The sequence below is a fragment of the Scleropages formosus genome, chromosome 13 (genome assembly GCF_900964775.1).
Source record: "Scleropages formosus chromosome 13, fSclFor1.1, whole genome shotgun sequence".
NCBI classification, from domain to species: domain Eukaryota; kingdom Metazoa; phylum Chordata; class Actinopteri; order Osteoglossiformes; family Osteoglossidae; genus Scleropages; species Scleropages formosus.
In genome coordinates, this window is record NC_041818.1 from 24,401,288 (window position 1) to 24,421,514 (window position 20,227).

General features: G+C 45.5%; 2 protein-coding genes across 3 annotated transcripts; both read right to left on the minus strand.

Annotated features, from left to right (window-relative positions):
• Positions 1 to 9,122: 9,122 nt before the first annotated feature.
• Positions 9,123 to 10,596, minus strand: mid1ip1l (MID1 interacting protein 1, like). The gene is made up of 2 exons (XM_018733676.2): positions 10,501 to 10,596; positions 9,123 to 9,971 (listed from the first exon to the last, which is right to left on the minus strand). Exon 2 carries the CDS (start codon positions 9,895 to 9,897, stop codon positions 9,418 to 9,420), a length of 480 nt encoding a protein of 159 aa, XP_018589192.1. The 5' UTR covers positions 9,898 to 9,971; positions 10,501 to 10,596; the 3' UTR covers positions 9,123 to 9,417.
• Positions 10,597 to 11,179: 583 nt separating this feature from the next.
• Positions 11,180 to 18,082, minus strand: tspan6 (tetraspanin 6). Of its 2 annotated transcripts, XM_018733675.2 has the most exons (8): positions 17,757 to 18,073; positions 15,760 to 15,948; positions 15,563 to 15,637; positions 15,227 to 15,322; positions 13,712 to 13,867; positions 13,417 to 13,500; positions 12,862 to 12,946; positions 11,180 to 12,570 (listed from the first exon to the last, which is right to left on the minus strand). In XM_018733675.2, the coding sequence occupies exons 1-7, from the start codon at positions 17,841 to 17,843 to the stop codon at positions 12,878 to 12,880; spliced, it is 756 nt and encodes a 251-aa protein (XP_018589191.1). In that variant the 5' UTR covers positions 17,844 to 18,073; the 3' UTR covers positions 11,180 to 12,570; positions 12,862 to 12,877. The 2 variants fall into 2 exon arrangements, with proteins under 2 accessions (XP_018589191.1, XP_018589190.1); XM_018733674.2 differs by lacking the exon at positions 11,180 to 12,570 and having other exon boundaries at positions 12,868 to 13,500; positions 17,757 to 18,082.
• Positions 18,083 to 20,227: the final 2,145 nt, after the last annotated feature.

The following is a 20,227-nucleotide window of genomic DNA, read 5'->3' on the forward strand; positions in this document are numbered from 1 at the left end:
GTCTGCGCCCTGCGCATATCGTGCACATCCAGCAGGGGGCGCCAGTGGCTCATGTTCATGCCCAGGGGCCCAGAGTGGAGGTAGGGTACAGATGAAGAGGCCTGAGTGCCCCACACACACACACACACACAGTGTTGTGTTACTGGACAGTAGTTTATGATTAAAGGGCATCCGCTGGCCCATGTGCTCAGGGTTTGTGTGCACAAGAGCTCTTCAGCCATAATTTTTTTGCAAGGTTGAAAAGGGTTGCTTCTATTTTAAGCAACGGTCCGACTTTTCTCGTCATCAGAAACCCCAGGCAAAACACACATTTGTATCTTAAATATTGTTTTCAGCTGCTGGTTTATTATATAATCTTTGAATTTTTGTTTCGAAAAAGTACTCAAGTATACAATTGAATATGTTTTGCAACACGACTTGTGGCCTATTCAAGCTCATTACAGTAATAAAACCATAAAAGATAGATCAACAGATTATTGATCCCCAGGGGGAAATAACTTCAAAAACTTTGTATCCCAATTTGTGGATCTTTGGTGTTTTGATGATAAATTCAGCACCTATATCAACACTACACATTTATACATGTGTATGAACTTACTATGAAGCTAAATTAATAGTCAATATGAGGTGCAAAACTTCCAGCCTTTTTGATATATTCAATTAAAACAAATGTTAAATAATTATTAAAATAATTATTTAATCACTGTTTGGTTAATGAATATTTAATTATTAAATGAAATATTAGAAATGCAGTATCGCAGTTGTACAAGTGGGTCAGTTTCTGAGTTCTATAACATCATAAGTCATTAATGGGGCAGTGGGGTAGTGTGGTAGTTAGCGCTGCTGCCTTTGGCTCTAAAGGTTACAGGTTGTAATCTTAGCTGCAGTGCCCTCAAGAAAGGTACTCACCCTAAATTGCTGCAGTAAAGTTACCCAGTTGTATAAAAGGGTAAATAACTAAGTTATTCTGGAGAAAAGTGTAAGTAAATGAAGCTTGTGGGCCTGTTAAATTCTGGAGAAGATACTTTTTCTCCGCAATCCCGCTGCGGTATCACTCCACGAGACTGTAAAGGGGAGGTCGGCAGCACAATATTCACCATGTGCCGTGAAATGGGCTGGACTTTGCCAAGTGCCCCCCCTACTCGCCCCCAGAAGCACTGAACTGGGTGTTCAGTCCCAACTGGCTGTGCTCGTCTATTGGGGGGGTGGGGGAGTCCGGGTTCCCGAATTAGTGAAACGTGACCTGTCTGTAGACTTGTTTACTGTTCTGATCCCAGGAAAGTACCCCCTCCCTTTCCCACCACCCCCACCCCCACTGCTCACGAACCTGCTGTGTGACAGCACACCATGAACGGCGTGACCGGGCGGATTTCCCGCAGTGGGAATGGGACAGAGGGAGCGTGCAGTGAGAGGAGGACTGAGTGCAACTCTGAATGTGTTTACGTATCTCCTGAGAGGACCTCTGTGAGCTGGGGGCTTTTTTTAGAGACTTTACAGTCCATTCCCCTGAGTGAGCAACGTCCAGGTCCGACAGCAACGTGCACTGCTAAAACTGGTACGGCCTGGTCTTCGCTGGCGTCCACCACCATCCTCTTACACTTTGTCCCGGTCTGAGGACACTGGCCGCTTGCATCAGGTTGGCTTTGGATTTGGGAACAGATAACGGGCTCGCTGTGAGCGTTCTGCAGACGTACACATGGGGTTTCAGTCTCCACATGCAAGTGTCTTCAACCGTCTAGAACTTCCCTACCAAAGGAAAAGTTCACATTTATTATGTATCGGAGACGGTGACTATTATATGTAGAAAGACACTGTTTTTAAAGTGATCAAATGTAAAAAAAAAAAAAAAGAACAGAAGAGCCCTAAGAGCAAAGAGCAAGAGGAGGTACCAAGTGCTGAAGACCAGAGTGACTGTAAAAAGGGAAAAGCTTTGCGTGTCCATGTGGTTGCTGTGAATATAGACTAATGCACCACGCAGTGATTAATGCACCACGTGGCTCGTGTCACCTACCTTTGGCCGTTCTGAAGCAGGCCAACTGAAGGTGTAAAGAACAGAGATTGGATTAGACCCAGAAGGGGCAGCTTAAAGCCAAATGGGACCGAGGAGAGATCCGGGAAACGATGGGTCACATGGTAGCACCGCAGCAGTGTGTGACCTCCATCTGAGCCAACAGGCTCCCTGATTCTCACCCGAAACCATGTGGAGACACAAAAATATACATCCCAATCCCCCTTGCTTCATTTCAGACTAGAGTTCTGAAGAACTTCTCAAAAACACACCAGATTCCTTAATACCTGCTCTTGTGTGAAGTGTAAAAGCCTAGATGCCAGGATCTCCGTTGAGGGGGAACTATTCTTGCACCCATGGTCACGGTTACACAACGGTTTTCCTGACAAAGTTTTCAGTCAAGGATTTGGCAGCCGAGTGACGCTCGATTCAGGAAAAGCGCGTCACCCGCAGTGTGTCCACAGAACCGGGAGGTCCCCACCACTCACCGCTGTCAAGAAGAATATCAGTGGCACACCATTGTGTCACCAGTTTGGTCCCTGTAGGCACAAGTTCTAACCTGATCTTTGCATCTCCTTCGCTGTTTCCCAGCACTAATAGAGAAGGTGGAAAGCAGCGCCCAGTGTCCATCATCACACATCTGGAGATGTTTAGGAGCTAAGTGTGAACCTCTTTTACCTTCACCCTGAGGCCTCGTGTGACAAAACGTCATTTGTATAAATAACTGCCTTTTGTACATTTTGCATTGCGCTGTCCGCTACCTTCCTCATCTCCCAAGGTGGTATACAACTGCGACGTGTAAAACCATGCACCACGCACTCTTAAATATTATTCTGTCAACTTCCTACCATCGCTGCATAAAACTTCATCTGAATATCGACAATTCCTAATTATATTCATAATAATTTATTTTTTAAAACATTTACACTACAGGAGTAGCTGCGTGAAGGTTTATCTGTTGTTAACAGTTATGATCCCAAAGTTATAGAGCATGAACATTTACACCTTACATAAGAGAAGTGAGTCCGGAAGAGGCGAGTTTTAAGACCCTTTTTAAATGTGTACAGAGATTCGACAGTTCTGAGTGAGAGGGGGAGGTCGTTCCACCACAACGGAGCCAGAACCGAGAACCTCCGTGCTTCACCTTTCGTGCGTGGGACCACCAAGCGGGTAGAAGTAGAAGAACGAAGCAGTCTGGTTGGGGTGTAGGAGATGATCACGTCTTGTAGGTGTCTGGGAGCAGTTCTGTTGATGCTTTTGTAGGCTGTAACCAGAGCCTTGAATTTGATCCGGGCAGCTAGAAATTAGAATGGCATTTCTAAATTGCTAACTTTATCCTGTATTTATGGTATCACAAATAATGGGGAAACCTTATTCATCAAGGCAACTTACACTGCTAGATACACTACTGACACTGGGTCACGCAACCATACATCAGTGGATGACACACACTCTCTCTGTCACTCACACACTATGTGTAAACCTGAGCAGCATGTCTTTTGACTGTGGGAGGAAACCAGAGCACCCAGAGAAAACCCACACAGACATGGGGAGAACATGCAAATTCCACACAGACTGTGCAGGGATTGAACCCACATCCTCTCACACCACCCAGGCCCTGTGAGACAGCAGCGCTACTCACTGTGCTACCATCCCAACTATAACTAGCAGGATTATGGGTGCAGGGGATGAGAGCACAGACCTGCGTGGCTGCAGACACATGGTGAAAAAGGCTGTCTGTCTGAGAGAGGGAGAGCTCCCTCTTCGCTCGGGTTCGTGTGCGTTACGTAACGTGCTGAAAAGAGTGGTGTGTGTGCGCACGACCGCAGGCGGGCCGTGGGTTCTGAACCCGCTCGGGGGAGTCTGGAAGAGTTTGAAGGACATGTTCTCACATTCACTGTCCTCTTCATCCCCACATGTCGCACTACAGGACTGAACTTCTGCAAAATCTAACGACTGCGGTCAAAGGTCACGCTGTACATTTTTACGATGCGTTGAATACATCGCCGGGACTAAAATACGTCGACAAGTTCACGGTGTGTTCTTGTATCCACGGAGGCTGCAGATACAGCGGGCGACAAACCAATCTCGTGAAGTAGGAACGGCGGAGCGATCTGGCATCACTCGCGCTCGCCACGGAGTGCCAGTTGTACCTGCAAAGGAAACACGGGACCCCTTTACCTTTGGACCTATTAACACTTACCGGGATGAACAAACAAACAAGGTTTTACAGCATTTTCACCACCACACTCGGCTGGCAGTACTCAAACAGCAAATTATACTGAAAGCCCCTATTACACACATACATGTAATCATGGACATTTACTCATTTTATATGGTTATTTTGAGATTTACACTGTCTGAAACCACTTGTCCCATGTGGGGTCGCAGGGAGCCGAAGCCTAGCCCGGCGACGCAGGGCGTAAGGCTGGAGGAGGAGGGGACACACCCAGGATGGGATGCCAGTCCATCACGAGGCACCCCAAGTGGGACTCGAACCCCAGACCCGCCAGAGAGCAGGACCTGGCCAAACCCACTGTGCCACCATACCCCCCTCTTGTAAATTTTTTAGTTTATTTTGATATTTTGTACAACACTAATGACCATCCTTACAGGATTCACATGCTTCTATATATAAGGGACAGCTGGTAGCGAATGTAGTGGTTAGAACTGCTGCCTTTTGGACCCGAAGGTTATAGGTTTGAACCCCACCTCCCACCACAGTACCCTTGAGCAAGGTACCTATCCTAAATTGCTCCCGTAAAATTACCCAGCTGTATAAATGGGTAAATAATTGTAGGTGGATTAACATGGTAATATCTGTAACGTTGTTTTGGAGATCAGAGAAATTTGTACAGTATGTATATAATTATTCAGACAATTTTCGCCAAACACTTTTCGTAGATGTAGAGGACTCACACCGGGCCAGCAGTTAGTGCAATGGTCAAAGCATCATCTTCCACCTTAAGGACACAGGTTTGAATCCTGCTGCAGTGCCCTTGATCACGGTATTTACCCTGAATTGATACAGTAAAATTTACCCTGCTGTATAATTTGGTAAATCATGCAAGTAGCTTAATGTGCAAACCTCACACTGGAGCTTGTTTTGGAGAAACTTGGCAGCTCAGTGTATTAATAATCAATTATTAATAATAAACCTATGAAGGTTGCAGCACCGGGTCCTCTACATGTCACATTGGTAATATCTGTGACGTGGGCACATGTTGCCATGCAGAGAGGAATTCTGGGGGTCTGGGAAAGGGAATTTTCCACCCAGTACCAGGAGCGAAGCACTCGAGGAGCACCGGCCTGCTGCACCAGGAATGCAATGGTTAAGGAGCTGTAAGCCAAAGGGTACCAGAAGAGATGTCAACATCAGCCTTGTTTTCGCTGCCTGCTTCATGAGGTATACCAGCCACGTTGCATCGGTAAACATACCACAAATGCCCAGGCATGCTTATAAACAGCGTGTAAACGGCATGGATGTGACGTTTAGAGACCATCCTGTGCCATCCTGTGCCATCCCGTGGACGGGCGCCCAACGGCGGGGTCATAAAAGCAGGAATAACAGAAAAAGGAGAAATAAACATGTTTTTCTCAGCTTGCGACACTGATTTATCTGGAGGCACGTGTGATGAACGCAGATGACAGGGTCAGAATCAGTGCTCGCAGTGTGAGCGACAGGCTATCTTTATGGCCCACACTGCCATCAGCAAACAAGAGACCCCTCCCACTCCCTTATAAATCATATCAAAATATCTTGTGCAGGCCTGCGTGTGCACTTGCGGCGCTGTGATGTTTACGTGTTTAATGTTACCGTGCCCAGCGGCCACGTGGCCTTGGATCCCTCAAAGATTTTTTCTCCTGCAAGACACTTGGAGGGACAGGAGATAAAACTGCCTCCACTTCCTTGTGGTTCTTAACTACACTTCTTAAGGATTTTATAACCGATGGTGCGTTTGTGGGGGTTTTTTTCCCCTAATTTGATCTCTTAATTATTTTTAATTAATTTAATTAGAACAAACTGTTATTATTAATGCTGGCTTTTGCAATTGATATGATGTTCTGCTCCAGGGCAGCCTTGTCGGAAGGGGTGTCATAAAAAAAAGAAAAAAAAAAAAAAGAATCGAGCTGAAAAGAGCCGGACGTCTGCGCGCGCTTTGCTGAAGCTCGTGGCGCAAGGAACGGAGCCGTCGTGTGGCCTGCAGCCGCACAAGGAACCTTAATGCGGCCGAACCGAAACAACAACAACAACAACAAGCGACGGTCCTGATTCGACGCTGAACGCGTTCCCGATTCCCGAAAAAGAGACCGTCGCTTGTCACGGTCCTCCGAGAGTCGTCTTCTTCGTTTTCAGCAATAACTCGATTGGGTTCTACTTATGACTGCCTTCCTCCAGCTTCATTTTTCACCACTGTACACGTGTGTATAGCGTGTTTATTGCCTGTTGCCATGGAAACGGGGCTATTCCAGGTTTGCTATACGTGTGCGCATACCAGCGTGTGTACAGTACGTAGGCCGCACCGGGGGCGGGATCTTTCTTTTTGCGGTCCTTCCGTGTTGTAAACACCACGGGTGAGGTTAACTTTGCAACATAAATATTGATGTTTGTCTGGTGCTGTCATCGCGCTTCAGATGCGGCGCTCCCACCCGTGCGTGGAAACACGATACTCCTGCCGAGGACGGGGGCTCTAGTCACAGCTGATCCGAGGACGGGGCTCACGAACGGCAAATCACGGTAAAACAGAAGTGTGCAGACAGCAAAGGGAAGAGTAAATGTGTACCAAATGGTCTGTGGCTTCTGAGCAAGTTGTTTCTGTGCGAGGTTGCGTCTTCCTGAGGGCAGAGGACAACCGGACGGCTGAGGCACGGGCCGAAGAGGCAGGTGGTCACACGGTTCAGTTCACAAGGTCGAAGGCCACAGACGGAACACGTCCCACCGAGTTGTAGGGCTGTCGCCATGCGGCCTCTATTCTGCCTGGTGGCGTCACCGGGCCGCTCGCCCAGCTGCTCCCTCCCCTTTCTCACCAACGCAGTATTAACCGCTGCTTCCCCGCCGACCCTGCAGGAAGAGCATGCTGCTCCTGCTCAACACGTCTTTCGGACGGGCAAAGGCGAGAAAAACATTTCGTTCGTCTGCGTCACCATCTGTGTCGGCTCTCAAACTGCGAGCGTCGGCACGTCGGCGACGCCGGGAAAGGGACGCGCCGCTCGGCCAGATCAGAAACGTGCCTGGATGCCTTCCAGAGAGCGGTGACTCATCGGAGAAATCGGTGGGATGCTTAGCTGCAGGGTTCCCTTAGAAGGGCGGCAAGAATCAGTCCGGGCAGGCTGCGCGAAGGGAGCGGAGCAGCGGGGAGACGAGCTGAAGCCTTCCGACCGGTCCCTGGAGCCTTGAGGCCTGGTGCGAAGCTGGTGAATCTGCGTTTGTGGGTTAATATGAGTGAGATTAGGCTCAACGTGCATTCTAAACCTGAAAACAAACACACACACACACGTCCTGAACAAGGTCACAGCAAGCCAGAGCCTAACCCAGCAACACAGGGCACAAGGCTGGAGGGGGAGGGGACACACACCCAGGATGGGACACCAGGCCATCCCAAGGCACCCTAAGCAGGACTCAAACCCCAGACCCGCCAGAGAGCAGGCACAGGCCAGACCCGCTGTGCCACCATGGCTCTTCAAACCTGAAAATGATGAAAGGAAACTCTGGGGTCCTGGAGAGAGTAAACACAAAACCCACGTATCTTATTTTACCATCTACTCCTTTCCGAGGACAGAATAGAGGTCCTGCGGAGACAACCAAGAACCGGACATCAGTCCAGACCTGACAGCACCTTGGGGTCCTGACCCACTTCACACATGAGCTGAAGATGTGACCAGTTTGTCTGCAGAACCGATCTGTGTTCACTGCCCTAAGGGGATGAAACTGCCTTCAGGCAGGTCTGAAACACATGCAGCAGTTCCTGGCCAGTCGCTGTGTGTGTGTGTGGAGGACCCAGCATGTGTGTGCAGTGCCTGGTCTGTCCACCCCCCTGGAACAGCTTTATTCTCATTTCACTCCTCTCCACATGTTGCTGCAGTTTTTTCCAAAACCCAGCTTCTCCTGTTTTTGGAGAACAGGGTCCAACCCCCGCAAGCACCCATTGGCTGCAATCCTGGTGCCACAGAGAGCTGATCCAGGTACAGGAGATAAGATACTGTACAATAGAGAGCAAAACAGCTCTGCCAACTAGGGCAAAGTGAGCCAGGTCTTTAAGGCGGAAACACCAATAGTAGCATAGCGGTGGCAGCAAGAAGGTGGTTGCAAACTGACTTCACACTTCCTGTATTGGGTAACTTGACATTTTGGACAACAAAGCAGTTATTTTATTAAATGACCTATGAGAAAGATGGTGGGTAGAGCTTTAATGTTGCACACAGCCTTCCATTTACTGAGATTTGTGGAGTTTTGAACTATGGAAATAATGAATTTCTGAAGTTAATCCCCTTCACTGCCACCCCTTCCTAGAAGGACATTTTGTACCTTGGTCCTGGTGGGGTAATAGAAGCAACTGTTGTCAACACCATTAATCACTGACCTGAAGAGGAGCGAGAAAAAGGAAAAAACCCCCCCACAACCCCCCAGTGAACTGTAAGATATGGGAAGGTACAAGTTGTTATTGTTGGGCAAGTGCTACCGAGTTCAGGTACACCTAGAAGGACCCTCATTACTACTTCCAAAGCAGGTATAGCACAAACACCAGACAGAAAACAGCATCAAGAAAGACAGATGGTCCCAGTAAATTAGTTTATTTAATGAACAATTTCAAATTTTTAAAAAAAAAAAAAAAAAACCAGCATGTTTCTAAGGTGAACAAGAAAGTGGTTTGATTCTTCTCCCCCCCCCCCAAACATTAGATTCCTCCATGTGCAAAAGAAACATTGGTGTATCCCTTTTAAAACTTTAAGGCACATTGCATGCACAAAATGTCAGATTCTTTAAAAAGGAACCAAAGACTGAGAGGACACTGGGTTTTGCAACTCAACTACAAGCCATTAGTGAAAGGGTCAGACATGTCTAACCAGGTGATGTCTCATACAATCTGTGTCAGTGCAAGAATTTGTTTCTGTTAAAACATCTTGGCAAGGTAGAACGGAAGGCCAGATGAGGAGCAAGTGAGACAGTCATGATAGGTGCGTTCTGACTAGAGACACCTGGACTCTACTTCTAGTAGAATCACCCTCATGTTGTCGAGGAACAATTGAGAGGAGAGAGTTTTAGGAATCCATGGGGGAGGTTTGACCTGTCAGGTCAAAGTAGTCTGAGTTTGTGGTCCATGTTGTAGCACAAGACGAGACAAACCTCAGTGTTCTGCACCATTTTCACAGCAGAAGAGAGCATCTTAGAAGTACAGAAGGGACTTCAACTATCTGATGAAGTTACCCCCTCCGATCTCCCTGTTGTACCTGTTTGTAAGGCGGTCTGCCTCCACTGTGAGTTTGGACAAGATGCCAAAGAGCCCCCGTAGATGATAGTGAAACTGGCCCTCAAGGTCAAGGTCATCATTGCTTGCAATGAGGCCACCACAAGGATCCTCCTCTTGGTGGATGGCCTGCTCTCGATAGGCACCATTGGCCATGTCCTGGCGGAGGAGACCCCACTCCATGTCATTCCTAATGGACTTGAGCAGCAGGTAGTGTTCATACATGTCCCTCTGCTTACTGGGGAAAGCCACCTCATTGTCATTAGGCAAGGACTTGCTCCCTTGCTCCTCAAGGGGAACGTCCCGCAGCAGGCTGGGCACCATGATGGTCTCGTCCATGTTGTTGGCAGCAGCAATGAAGCGGTTCATCATGGTCAGCAGGGAGTGCTTGTTGCTGCAATGCTCACCATTCACTTGCATCATGGTGATGCTGAAGATACAGCAGTAGGGTGAGTGTGGTGTTATAACACCAGCTATGAAGCTGGAGAGAAACAAACCTGCAGAACAGAAGATCATTCATCAAGGTTGGACAGGACTATAGCAGTTATGGAGTACCAAGTCCAAGCTGCCCCATACACAAGTGCCACAGTTAAGGAATTCCTTCTACCACCAACTCTAGAACCCTGAAGCAAGTTGAGCTCATATCTGAGGATGTAATACTGCACTTGGAGCCTTTGGTGTTGAGTAATCACGCATGTAGGAAGTCTGCTTAACAATGTTGAGAAGAGCAAAAGGTTTCAGAGCCAATACTGTTGTAAGGAGATCACAGACGTTCAGCTAAACAGGTTGAACTCAAGAACAAGAAGAGATCAAAGAAACCCAGAGCAGATGCATGAAGAGATTCTAAAGCCCGTTTTTGGCAGTTTGTCTTCATATATGTTCGTGAACTCGTGTTACAGGACACGTGGACAACACACAGCGTATTTCACGTGTGGATCGGTACTTCAACAGTCTTAGACTATAGAACCACACGCGATACAACAACAAACACAAAAAAAAAAAAAAAAAAAAAAAACCTTGACTTACAGCAAAAGCGAGAGGACCACCCTTCTCCTTCTCCTTCTCCTAGGAGACCGAATCTATTACTCCATCCCCTCCAGAACTCCGGTTTTTATTCCAGGGACCGGTTGTACTGACGGGACTTTCTCCTCCCACACGAAGCTTCTCCGCCTCCACATCAATGTAGGTCCCGCTGACAGCCAATGGGAGCGCGGGATTCCGGGCTGTTCCCGCTAGGACACCTCCCCCCTCCGCTGTATTCCGGGCCCTCGTACTGATTGCTTTTGCGTGCGCGCGACGTACGATTAATATGGAACCTCTGATACTATGGGGGGGAATAAACTAAATTAGTTAAAAATAGCTTTGTACAGCACTGAGACAGGTAACAATGTTTCCCAAGGAATGCTACTTAGTGGTCATCTGCTCCTAAACGGATCCTGTCTCACCGACTGTGCGCGTTAACACAAAAATCGATTTCTATTTAGTGAGAGAACACTTTTGTTTATTAGTGCCACAATTTGCTTCACACACGTGTCGCACCTTTCCGAGAAACCTGCCGGAAAGTTAGATTAGGGAACCTCGTCCCACAGCAGCGGCGCAGCCTTTTACCGCTACTGCCCCCTGCTGGACGCTCCAGTCATGCGCTACATCGTGCGTTTCTATGCATCTTCTGTGAACAGAAAAAATAGTCTGTTTCATAGTGGTTTTGGAGTTGTATTTTTTTATTTTATATGCTGCAATGGTCGATTTACATATTAAAACAGGCCGGCTTTAACACTGACAATATTATTTTTGTACAAATACATAAAGATCTTAAGGACAACACAGATCCAAAACGAAAACGTTCAAGCCAGTTTTTTCATTAAAGCGATGTGTTAGTTTAGTTACTGCCCACCCATGAGTAGTGGTGTTTGAGAGTTTAATATGGGTATCCTTGTAAACACCTTGTTAAAGCATGTAGAGAAGCTGTATTGTTTTTCTTTATAGCTGCATTTCCAGTTGACTTAACCCATACTTTTAACCACATCATCCTCCACTATATTTGGAGTTAAAACTGTAAGGCAACAGAATTTAATCAGTCAATTAGATAGTATATTGGTGTTAAAGCCAAAGAAATGTTAACACTGTTTCCCTTAGTCTGTCTTCCTCTCACCCTTCAACACCTCCAGTTGCTACAAAACATCGTTCTTTCAACACAAATCTACAGCGATATATTTTAATATTGAAAAAGCTGGCCTGGCCTAATTTTTCCCAGAGAATAAGGATACATAGTTCTACTGCAGTTATCTTGCATATGCAATAGACACAAAGTCTCGAGCCCTTTATTCTCTCACCTTTGTTGTAATACACATCTCTGACTCTCTGTTGAGGGCAATATAAGAGGGATTTTTCACATTGATTTATTGGCAGGTCATTCATGTGTTGTAGGTCCTGTCCACCTCTGCTTTCAGCTTGTTGAACAACACAATTCATTACATTACAAAAAGGGGGGGAAAAAAAAAAAAGGCATTTCCAGAAAAGAACAAGATGCCCTGAAACTACATCTTTTTTAATTACAGGCTGAAACATGAAGACCATATCATTCCAACAGTTCACCCAAAACAGAGGGAGTGTGCAAAACAGCTCAACACTGAGAATGGGAGTGATGTCTGATTCCTATCAATGATAAAAAAAAAAAAAAAAAAGCACAGGAATTGACAACGGGAGTCCAGTTAAATACAGAAAATTAACTTAAGTTTCCAAATCTCGTGGAACTGTGGTAACAAAAACCTGTAGCAATTAATAGCACTTCGCTGAAAATAAGCTTGAGGCACTGGCCACAACATGTATCTTCAAGAAAGATTAAACATTAGCAGAGTTGAGTACAGCGTAGTTGTGGTAACGGCAAGAAAAAATGGATCCCTTACATGCCAATTTCTTTTCATTCCCTTAACCTATTGTCCGCCAAGAAGTGAAATGGTCTTTAAAAAAAAAAAAAAAAAAAAGAAAAAAAAAAACCCAAAAAGCAAGAAACATCTAACAAACACATTTACATAGGTTTAAAACTACAAGAGTTCCCTTTAAGGCAGGCTCCATCCAACAGCTTTCCTCTGTCTCCTGCAAGGAAAACCAAACATACTATGGTGAGCCAAAAAAGCGTTTTCAAATGCAGCTTAACCCCTGACTATTATTAGGTTTTAAAATCCAAATCCATACATTCAAATAAAGCATTACCCCTAGAAATGTGGGTGATCCTTAGTCTTAAGTAACAGAAATATAAATCTATTTCCAGCCATTTAACTACCTCAACAGACAAACAGAGGGAGGCTGATCCCTCTTGGCTCTGACACAAAGAGATGAGTGACAGAATCAGGCTGAGCACGGCAGCCATATGATGCAGGACAATACCTGTGTCAGGTGAACACTAGACCATCTCATACTGGTTGTTAGTGATGTATCGGGACAGGCAGCAGGCCAGGAAAATTCCAATGAGCTGGGAAGAAATTTCAATACATTAAATCAGGTACAAATCCGAACATTTCAGTTTTGACACAGGGCTATCGTTCCGTCACATATAATTCTACACTGGATAACAGTTGTCCACAACCAACCTCTGTTACATGGATTGCATCAAAGCTGGCTATGAGCAGCAGGTCACTCACTGCTTACCCACAATCATCTGTATGCACCTAACAAATCTTTAGGAACTACTAATGACCCTGGCCAAGCTTCTCCTCCTAGATGATGTAGAAAATCCAGACAGAACTGCATTAAGTAGTAGACTGGAAATGTGGTCTCAGCTGCTGCAAACAGCCTGGGTTCAAGAAAAACAATTGACTTGCTGAGCCACTGACAAGGTTTGATGTTGGGTTTTTTAATGCATGGCAGATGGTTTACATGTTTACATTGTGCTACTATGCACAATAGAGCACAGCACCCCATACACTGTGTACAAGTAGATACCTGGAAGAAAGCTATTCCAAAGGATATTCCTGCAATGATGCCCAGGTTGGACTCCAACACTGTGGTCACCAGCAAGAAACAGCCCTGAAGGGTAAGATATAGCAGTGGGGGTAGAAGTCAAAATTTAAACCATTTCAAACTGTTTCACAATTGCCTTTCCATTGATGTACACAATTTAATATATTATGGTCTTTAGCAAACAGCAAAGCTCTGCTTTCTAGCTAGGCCTTTGGAAACAGAGTCGTTTCCCAGTGTCCTCCGTGTACACCTGTTTCTCACCCACAGCAACCCTCACCGTGTTGTACACCTCAGTGGCCGCCTTCTCCATGTTTTTGCGGACATCCAGGGTGCAGTTGCTGGGGTCCTTGCAGCAACTGACAGGTACGCCATCAGTCTTGAAGTAGTCAGTGTCTGACCAGTCTGTGTAGTTTTTCACGCCGCAGCACTTCAACTGCTCAAAAAAAAAAAAAAGTGTTCAGAAGTTGCTATCAAGTACAGACCGAGCTAAGCAAATAAATACTGCTGAACTTCATAAGGACATGCTCTCTTTCATGCTCCCTCCCTCTCGCAAACACAGCTGGGCAGGTCACTGTGCATAACCCCACTTCCCGCCAAGCACGGAAATACTCCAGCAAGAGCCACAGCTGCAATGTGGATGACAGCATTTTTAACTGTTGAGACACTGACAAGCAAAGGGAGGCGCACAAGCTACAGCATCTTCCAAAAACATTCACTGAATTTCAGCCCAGTTAAAGTAGTTTTTTTTTTTTTTTTTTTTTTTTAAAAAACACAAAGTTACAGAACATGCAACAAGCAGGAACCTGAAATAGTACCCAGGCACTAGTTTTCCAAATTACCTCATTAATACATACAGTATTTCATAGCTTACATTAAACATCAGTAATATGACTTGGTACTATTACACAATTATTACATGCAAAATAAATTTGAGGGTACATTTTCCACTGTAAAAACCTTCAGCTGATCTAACCGAAGATATGTGGGAAAGGCAGATTTACAGAAAAGCACATTAGTGACAGTGAAACCAACCAACCAAAACTACTAAACCCAGAAAACTCCATACCCTTTGGAGTCTTTACATTCTCTGTGTTTGCATGAGAGTCATCCAGGTGTTTCAGTTTCCTCCCACAGTCCAAAGACAAGTTTCAACTGCAACGGGGACTGTAAATTGCCTACAGTGTTTATGTGTGTGTGTATTACACTGCTGTGTTGTATGCTGTAAATGGGTGAATAATTGTAAGGGGTCTAGTGTAGTGTGTGTAGCGCTGGAAGTCACCTTGGAAAAAAATGGTCAGCTAAATACTAGAGGGAAAAAAAAATTACAATAGTCATGTGTTTCTTACGAGAGAAAGTGTGTGTCCAATTAACAAGAATAAATTGCATAAACTGTACTTCTGCCGAGATGTACGTCGCTTTGGACAAAAGCATGTGCTAAATGAATAAATATAAATGTAAGAAGGCTTGTCAACAAAGGCCCTTTCTCACCCCAGTTCCAGGCAGTGTGTTAAAACTACCTTTGGTGCGACCAAGAACCTGTTCACGTTTGCAAACACTGAAGAGTATTGCACAACTTAGTTTCAAGGTCCTGTTTTTCACAGTCAATTCAGATATATTTCTGATAAAGCCAGTATCCTGGCCATGCACGTTTCATTGGCAATAATATACTTTAAACGTAGGAAACAGTTTATAGTCCCTCAACTCGCAGTGTTTGAGAATAAAGAGCCGGGTTGTGCACAATTCAAAGGGGGGGGGGGGGGGGGGGGGGGGGGGGGGGGGGGGGGGGACTTACGCTCCTCTGAATGGTGTCCACAGCCTTGCTCTTCTTGTCCGAGCCATTGTACTTCTTGATAGCATCCTTATAAGTTTCACCAAAAATGGCTTTTATCTGGAAGGCAGGGGAACAGCTACATTTTGCATGCAACAGAACACATCTAATGTGCTGTGCACTGTGAATACTGTAAATTACTGTGCGAAAATTATTTTCGCAATACAACCACAATAAAGATGGACACAACAGGTCTCAATATTTACCTTACAACTATACTTACATCGTTTTACTTTTTATACCTGTTGAAACGACTGTGGCACAGCAGTGTAAAAAGTACAAATGAAGACAGCTGATCACCTCGTGTCTGAAGAGGAAGCCAGAGATGCCTGCCACAAGCTCAGCCAGGAACACGAGCATCAAAAACATGGCATACTGAAGGGGAAAGCAACCATCACATTAGGCGCCAAGTAACACCTGGACCAAGCTGGCCCACACACAATCAGTCTTCCTCAGGATGACATGATATTCTCAACCACCCACTCAACTCCACTCACCAGCTTGAGCATCCAGGTGCTCCCACGGCAGGTGGCAAAGCACCCAAACAGGCCGAAGATGACGATGACGGCGCCCGTCCCGATAAGCACGTACGGCGCATTGGTGCCCTCATCTGTGGCCAAGGAGATGTACGCCTCAAGGCTCACCTTGCCCCATACACCCACAGCCAGGAGAATGACACCTGTGAACTGAAAGTGAAAGCCAGGTCAGACCTGGTAAACATACTCATAGCGCCCTTGCAGTGGGACGGCCCTAAAACATCTGCTTTCAGTGCACGACAGACACTCATTATCAATAACCGCTTTTCCAGGGCTGTGATGGACCGGAACCTATTCTGGAAGCACAAAGCATGAGGCAAGGATGGGTTTACACATTCACTAATTTGTACAGATATTAAGAACAATTTAGAGTCAACATTTCACCCAAGACATGTCTTTGGTCAGCAGGGGGAAATCAGAGCACCTGGAACAAGGGGAGAAAATGCAGAGTCCACACAGGCGAGATCAGATTCAACCCATCTCCAAACCCTCAGCCCAGGAACTGAGAGGCACCAGCGCTACCTACTATGCCTCTGTGCCGGCCCAGAGGGCAGACATACTTCCGCGTACAGCGCCTTTCACAGCAACCGAGTGCTATTATTTATTCAACAGCAGGACTGTCAGCTGACAGTTTTAACAACGCTTTGCATGGTGTTGGTGACAAACCCTGAGGCGCACCGGGCTTTAAACGTGCCAGAAATACATTTCACCACAGTACACACACACACACGAGGGTGCAGGGAGCGTGTGATGCAAACCAGTCCTGTAAGTTCGGGATCAACACGGTCCTCAGCACCTTTGATAAAAAGGCTCACGGGCACCCCGCCTCTGGTCTCCGAGCCCAGGGTCATCGACGTCCCTGATCACCAGTCCACCTGGCAGCAGGCCAGCAACCGGCACCTTCCACAGGGCAATAAATAGATGGCATGGGGCATATCGCGGAGGACTTTGAGCGCAGCATGATGGTGGTGGTGATGAAGGGTCAGGGTCCTGCAGAGATGTTTCCAGGGACACACAGATGTTCACTGTGTCCCTGTGCCACGTCACACTCCATGGACCCCCCCCAACACCCGAGACAATACACAAAGATCTTCATTCTGCATCTATATCTGATCTGATCGTGGTACCACAGGGAAATCTGGGTTTGGGGATTTTTTTTTTTTTTTTTTTTTATTTTAAACGCAGATCTCGGACAAATCTATCCATTAGTTTGGTCTATTTTTTGAGAACTTCATGTGTCCGTTTTGCATCCCAAATCCGAAATCGTAAGCAGTTTGGATCACTCGCGGTTAAACTACGCCGACAGCAGAGATTCCGCAACTTGCATCCGTTTAATATGAACTGAAGAGGAAAAAAAAAAAGTTTTTTTAAACTTAATTATTAGAAGTTAGGCATGAACCGGTCGAGTCCAGCGAAAGTGACACACAGCGCGTCCAAAACACTAAACATAGAAAACGGGAGAAAGGGGAAAAAAAAAAGGAAAAAAAAAACACAACGTAAAAAAAGTTAGCGAAATCGTGCAGGGGAAAAATTGTTAAACGAACTGATTTTTGGATCATGTGGAGACTTGAAAATGGAAAAAAAGCCCAAGAACAAAAGAAACGGGCGCGAACGAACGGGCTCGAGCGCAAGGAAGGGAAGTTCGCCATTCACTTAGCGCCAGAGTTTGTGGCAAACAAAACACGCACTCTTTTCCCAGAAATATCGCGGCGACTTTTACCACATTACACTTTTCTTACTTCAAAAAATATATAATTAATAAATAAAGACGCAGCCGACGGGAAGTGTGCAGTTTAAATTCAGTTTTATCTCGCTCGGTGCCTCGCACTCGGCAGCGCCGCCGGCCCCCTTTGTCTCCTCAGAGAGCCGAAACATCCTCCAAAAGTGCACACTACTGACTAAACACACACAACGCGCAACACACACACAAAACTGACAGAAAAGCCACGCAAACTGACCCAAAAAATGAGGCTGTAGGAGATGAGGAAGGTTTTCAGACACGTTATCACCGGCTTGGTCTGCAGTCTTCGCGACGGAGACGACATGATGATTCTCTCGGCGCCAGATACTTTCCGGGCACAACAACAACAACACTCGCCGCACTTTCCCACCGCCTTCCTCTTCTTTTTTGGGAACTTTCACTCGGCACTTCCAAGGACAGGGGAAATGTCGTCACTGATTGTAGCCCGTTTTCCGGTGGGGGAAAAAAAATGCACAAAATTGCCACCGATCGGAGAACAGATCTGACACGGGAGCGGAGCCACGAGGGAGCCCGTTCCTGCGCGCCCGTTACTATGGCAACTAGGTACCGGGGTGGGGTGGGGTGGGGTGGGGTGGGGTGGGGTGGGGGATGGTCAAGACGCAACTCTTTCTCCATTCGGTACACGTCATCATCATCATCATCATCATCATTATTATCATTTCTTCTTATTATTCTTCTTGTACGTTCTCTCCGCGCCTGAGTGTGTGGGTTTCCCTCGGGTGCTCCGATTTCCTCTCACAGCTCAAAGACAGGCACTGCGCCCAATGCTTCCGGGATAGGCTCCGGACCACCGCGACCCTGCTCAAGGTCAAAGCGGTTATCGGAACTGGATGGATGTATGAAATTAGAGTAAGGATACCTTACTCAAGGGTACTGCGGCACTGGGACTTGAGTCAACAACCTTCAGAGTACAAGTATATGTGTAAATGAACAACCATACACTTGAATTATGACAGTTCAGTTGGTTACCCTCTGTATGTTTTTGCAACGACAAAGTAACTTTTAACATGCGAGTGGACACAAAAATAGTTACTGCCATATTGTAACTTAAAACACCTAACACAAACACTAGATAAACTTAAAACTCAACACTAGCTGAACTGATTGGATTTCAAATAAAAGAGACGAATATTAGCACTACATCCAAGTGTACAATTTCAAAGAGGCTAAACTGTACTCAGAAAGAATGTGATTTTAAGATTAAACTTTACTACTTATACCAAAAAATATACTACCACACTTTTTTTTTTACAATCTTAGTAAAAAATAGTATTAATTTATGGTGCACATATGTCCAGTCACATCATTTTTTTGAATCACAGGGATTTCTGGTGTTTTCTTCAAGAAGCGTGGTACAAATATTTTTTAAAATTTAGGGTTGACACAGGAAATTAATTTTTACTAAACTGCTACCCCCCAAAAAAAATAACTTGGTAGCAAACTGACAAACATACAATTATGACTATTTCTTATATGTTTCCTTGTATTTGCCTTGCATGACACACCTTGTCCAGTTACTGAAACTGTTTTGCTTTTTGCTGCATTTATGTAAACATGAAAGAGAAATACCACGCAGACAACGAGTGCCTTTAGCTGAATAATGACTAGTTTACTTATGTAATTCCTAGTTGTCTGCAACTGACTAGACTGTAATTTCTCATGAAACAATAACAACTGTCCAGTAAGAATAAAAGGGTGTCTGTATGTCAGAGCTTGTATGAGGTCTGTCATAAACATTTTGTAGAGAGAAGATTGCTGTTTGTGGATAGAGGAGGTGTTAAATCACATCATTTTAAAATGTATATCTTTCTACAGGTGATTTCATACTCTGACTGGCTCATCTTCCTCGCTGCCCACATTTAAAAAGAGCCTGAAAACTCACCTCTTCCAGACTCACTTTGCCCATGAGCTCATGTAAGATATAAATGTTCACCAGATAACCCTTTACACAACCGCTACTCCTGTATTGTACGTAAATGTTTGTGTATCTAAAAAAAAATTGTAGGAAGGTGATGAGGAATTGTCTATTCTGAGTTTTATGCAGCTACTCGTGTGATGAACATTGGGGCATGTAGTGAAAAGAAATAAATTAACTTTACTTAAGAATCACGTCTGCAAGTGTCTCTCTTTCTCCTAATGTAATGCACAAATTGTATTCTCTGAGTTGTACATCACTTTGGAGAAAAGAGTTTGCTAAATGACCCCACACACACACACACACACACACACACACACACACACACACACCGAGTGGGGTTGCGGCAAGCCAGAGCCTAATCCAGCAACACAGGGCACAAGGCTGGAAGGCAGGGGGACACACCCAGCACAGGATGCCAGTACGTTGCAAGGCACCCCAAGCAGGACTTGAACCCCAGACCCACTGGAGAGCAGGCCCTGGCCAAACCCACTGCGCCACCTCTAAAAGTCTACATGTAGATGTAAATGTATATATGTACTATTTAATGCAAATAAAAATTAAGGACAGATTACATTTCTGACTGTTACTGCAGTATCAGCAACCTAAATGGGACAGTTGGTAGCATTGTTGTCAGAAGTGCTGCCTTTAGGCCCAAAGGTTGCAGGTTTGAATCCAACCTCTAGCTGTAGTAGCTTTAAAGAAGGTACTTACCCTAAATTGCTCCAGAAAAGTTATCCAGCTGTATGAAT